Here is a 4,999-nt window from a genome sequence, read left to right on the forward strand (position 1 = left end):
AACTATATCTTTAATAATGCAAATTATTTCCCTTCATTATTCGACTTAGAAATTCCGGTTAAGGTTTTGCATGTAAGCACTCATAGATAATATCTCAGCAACTACTTGATGTATTGTTTTGAGACTTTATACAACGCTACTCAACCATCCAACCTACTTGTATAACATGTGAGATAACTCTATTTTGCATTAACTGCAAATTATGACCCTTTATTTATCAACTCAGACATTCTGGATAAGGATTTGCATTTAAACTTATTAAACAGTGATCCATGTTTCATTAAAACTTTGCAATTATTATCTTTCAAGCGGCGGAATGGTCGAGCGCGCTGTCTCTTTGACAGCCCGTGTTTAAATAATACGCCTATATCTTTAATAAATATTCGGAAACTTAATATTTTTAACGCCTTTATTCACTCTTTCAAATATTTCCTCGGAGGCATACACATAAACAGGCAATGAATCAATTTCTGATCAGTCAGAACTGTACTAAATCATCAATGTTCAATGAAATTCTTGCATTGAACGTTTAGTAGAAATAACCGCTGCATAAAACGAACACTCATAAAAAAATCATCAAAACCGTCAATGGGATTTTGGCTTCAAAAATATTGTTTCTTATCGAAAACAAGCAATTCCTCAGTCTGTGGGAAAACATGGTTACAAGTGAATCAAACTACAGTTCAATAAAATTCATAAGATGTGAAAACAATTAATTTCAAAAAAATGATCGTTTTGAGTTTTTTTCAAAGTCTTTTTTTAAGTGCAAAGAGTGTCAGTTTCTAAAATTTAAAAAGCCTTAAGAACGTGCCAATAGTGTAGCTCAAACCCACAAACCCATGGTTGGGTGGCAGAAAACACAAAATCACTCTCAACCTTACATGTCTGTCCTATTTTCGAACAGCGTGTTGTTTTATCAACCATGGCAAGCAATGCCCAAAGCAAGACACTGTTGGTAGCGGCTTTTGACTTCGGAACCACATACAGCGGCTATGCGTTCTCATTCCGATTCGACCCCAACACGATTCAGACAAACCGGATCTGGTACGCCAGTGGTAGGGCTTCAACTTTTTTGTCACTGAAAACACCGACATCTGTCCTTCTGAATCCTAAGGGAGAGTTTGACAAGTTTGGTTTCGAGGCTGAAGACAAGTACGCAGCCCTAGCTGAAGATGATGAGCACCACGGCTGGAGGCTTTTTCGGAGGTTTAAGATGGTTCTGCATAGTAATGAGGTAAGTCATACAAATTAAAACAAGCAGCCGAGCACAATTAAGCCAATTGAACAAGTAGCCAAACACAAATTAGCGAAGAAAGCCAATAGCCTAGTAGCAAAATACAAATAAGCCGAGTAGTCAAGTAGCCAAACGAATATAAGCCGAGTAGGCAAATAGCTAAACACAAATAAGCCTAGTAGCCACACACAAATTAAACGGTGCTTTTGTTTAGAGAAACAATGTTCAAGGTCTTACATAAATTGAATGAGAAATGCATTAGTTAAGCCAATCAATAGCAAATACAGATTACTTTGATTTATTAATATTCTTATCAGTACATGCATCTAGATTACTGCCTTCGATTGTGGTGGAATAAAACATGTTTTTGAATACTGAACGTTGCAAATATCCCGACATTTATCAATGAGAGCATATTAATCACGGGAACGTAACTAGAGCCATCATCAACTTGAAAGTAATGAAGCGTTGTTGTTTTTAAGAAAAACGATTGATATATTAAAACTTAAAATGTAATTACATCTTTAGCACCTGACGAAAGACGTTACGGTAGAGGACTTTTGTGGAACACAGATGACGGCCTTCCCGCTGTTTGTCATGTCGATCAAGTACCTGAAAGAACATCTACTAAAGGAAGTTTCCAGGCAAATAGATAGATTCAAGGAGACGGAAATATTATACGTGTTGACCGTTCCGGCTATCTGGGATGACAATGCCAAGAGATTTATGAGGGACGCGGCTATAGCAGTAAGACGTTTTATTGTATTGTCTGTTCCAGTAATTAAACACCACTGAGAATTAAATGGCATGATTTATCCGACGGTGAGTATCAACAGAGGTCCGTTCACTTCCGTGCGATCACTGGCATGTCGTTTAAGTAACACATTGCCCAATGTAGTAGCCCCGAAGTAGTTATTGCTATTTCTGATATTATACCGAAGACAACGAACTGGTTATTGATATTTCTCATGTTTAATATAATTTTAGTGCAAACTTTCGTGTTAGGAGTTCATGAGGAAGATGCAATATAACGTTATAATATAGAAATAGAACATTAACACAATGAACTAAAATAGTCTGCCTAAACATCGCTCTGCTGAAAGAATATTAGTAGTGCTAAGCAGTGAAAAATGACATCGCAGCGTTGATGTAGTGTTAGTCACGATTGGCAGACAATCCAGCATCCCGGGTGCGATCTCAGTCTCTTGCGGCGTCATTCACTGCGCTTTGAACTGTACGGAGGTTGTCATAGCCAATAGTTATAACGAACAAAATGCAAATGAGTGAAATCTAAAATGTTTGGATTTTATTTAAACAATATATATGCAATTAACATTGAACATTAAAACCTTTTGCTCAAGATTAATATCTTTGTAGGAATTAAACGTTAAGTTTGTACTGCAAGAATCTTTGTTACTACAATACGAACAACTTAAGGCTAACAAATAAGAAAATATATTGCAAAATATAAACCAAATACATAAATTTGACTGATGGCCTTCTGCGGTTTACTTGATCTGTTAGTTATGAACTTTGCATAAATGATTTAATAAATGAGGTTTTATTTTAACTCGCAAACGCATCATAATTGTTCAGATACAATTATTGAATATGTTTTAAAAGTTCCAAAGCAAGTTTTTTGACACCGTCGTTATATACATATACATATACTCTTTGAGTTTAAACGTTTACACAAGTTTCAGTGAAAAGTATGCGTATCAAAATATTTACATTGGACTTACATTTATATTTCTAAAGGGGATTGTGACATACTATGGACTACGTAAAAAGTCGTATTAGATTGAAGTATGCTGATGTGAAACTTTGTTGTTAAGGCTGGAGTAGACTCAAAACGCCTGAAGCTGGCCTTGGAACCGGAGTGTACATCGATCTGGTGTGAGACGCTGGGTAAGGACGTCAAAGGCTCTGTAGCGATTAAAGGATCACAGTTCATGGTAGTCGATCTTGGAGGTTAGAGACATTTATCAAATCATTAAGTATTTTACTGACAATATATGTTAATACAATTAGTGTTCTATCTGTTACTTTCATTCGTTCTTAGTGACTTTCACACTTTACTTATTTGTTCAATTACAAAGGAGACAAGATTGCTTTATTTTCTAAGATACATCAAACTAAAACATTTATCATTGTTTTAACATTCAGGCGGCACCGCGGATATATCTGTTCATCAGAGGAAACCAGATGGAACTCTGAAGGAAATCCACAAAGCCAGTGGGGGTCCATGGGGAGGCATCTATGTTGATGAAAATTACATGAAAATGTTGAATGGACTTTTTGGAGAAGAAGCTCTCATTGACCTCCGAAAGTATAAAACTAGTGATTATTTCGACGTCACTCGGGAATTTGAACTTAAGAAACGGTCATTTGACACTGACAAAACAAAACATATAATTATTCGTATTTCTGCTTCGCTGTGGGATTTTGCGGAAAAGTATTCAGCCAAATCTTTACATGAACGAACTGCGTCCCTAAATATGCGGGAAAATTCCATCACCACGAGAGGCAAAGACAAGCTGAAGATTGATGCAGCCGTTGTCCGACCATGGTTTGAAAGACCAATCGATCTGCTGATCCAGCATCTAAAGTCCCTTTTAGCTGAACCAAAGATGAAAAAAGTGCGAACTGTTATTCTGGTGGGCGGTTTCGGTGAAAGCCCGTACGTTCAGAAGAAAATGAGGAATGAAATACCCGCAGTAAGGCTCATAGTTCCTGGAGACGCGGGTCTCGCTGTGGTGAAAGGCGCAGTGAGGTTTGGAAACAATGCCACCATTGTCCCCTATAGGATAATGAAATACACGTATGGGACACGAATGTTTGATATTTTTGATGGAAAGAAACATCCAAATGAGAAGCAGGTTTGGCTGGATGAAAAGTGGTTGGTGGATAATTGTTTCAATGTGTTCGTGCGGGTGAACGAGGAGGTGGGCATGGGTCAACAGGTGACCAGGGAGAGTACTCCTGCTCTTAAAATATCCAAAACACAAGTCTACAGAACGACACAGGATAACCCGAAGTACACAACCGACGCCGGATGTGAACTGCTAGGGACAGTTCAGCTCGAAAGCAGCACCGATATTCCATTGCAGCAGCAGGTTATTGAAACTACGTTTATGTTCGGGAATACAGAACTCCTCGTCAAAATTAAGAACACGACCACTGAAAAAGAAGCTTACATGACCTTTGAGTGCTTCAAATGAAACTTTTTGATATATTTCACATGACTTGTATAACCTACTCGAAAACTCTAAAATGATTTCATATATTTTCCAATCTATATGTATACTTTTAAGTATGTGTGTGGTCATATCGCTGTTTTCTATTTCCATACCTAAAAAATATTAATAAGAGTGTTCAAAATAGCAATCAGAATTTAAATGAGTTTCGGTATAGACTGTTATAAATAAAATTATGTGCTTTATATAACTAATCTATCTGACGGCAAACCAAAAGTAAGGACATTTATCAGAATTGTTTTCAGATGCACTGGAATTCCTTCATCTGCCTTTCGATAAAGAATCAGAAATTAAAAGAAGTATTTTAATTATAAATTTTAAACTGAAATTTAATATAAATGAAGCTCGAGTGTTTCAAAAAAATACTTAAAGCTAAACGTGACAGTTAATGCGTTTGAACAAATCAATCATTTACTATCAGAATTTAGGCGTTTTTTCCATAAAAGAGTGTTCAATTTAAACAAAACAACAAGTGCCCTAAGTATATCATATGTTGTTGTCAACTCCA

At 36.5% G+C, this 4,999-nt stretch overlaps 1 protein-coding gene across 1 annotated transcript; it reads left to right on the forward strand.

The window, feature by feature from the left end:
- The first annotated feature begins 922 nt into the window (after positions 1 to 922).
- LOC128245772 (heat shock 70 kDa protein 12A-like) lies at positions 923 to 4,455 on the forward strand. The gene is made up of 4 exons (XM_052964002.1): positions 923 to 1,234; positions 1,763 to 1,981; positions 3,070 to 3,205; positions 3,401 to 4,455. The coding sequence occupies exons 1-4, from the start codon at positions 923 to 925 to the stop codon at positions 4,453 to 4,455; spliced, it is 1,722 nt and encodes a 573-aa protein (XP_052819962.1).
- The last annotated feature ends 544 nt before the right edge of the window (positions 4,456 to 4,999 follow it).

This window comes from Mya arenaria, chromosome 9, assembly GCF_026914265.1.
Source record: "Mya arenaria isolate MELC-2E11 chromosome 9, ASM2691426v1".
Taxonomy (NCBI): domain Eukaryota; kingdom Metazoa; phylum Mollusca; class Bivalvia; order Myida; family Myidae; genus Mya; species Mya arenaria.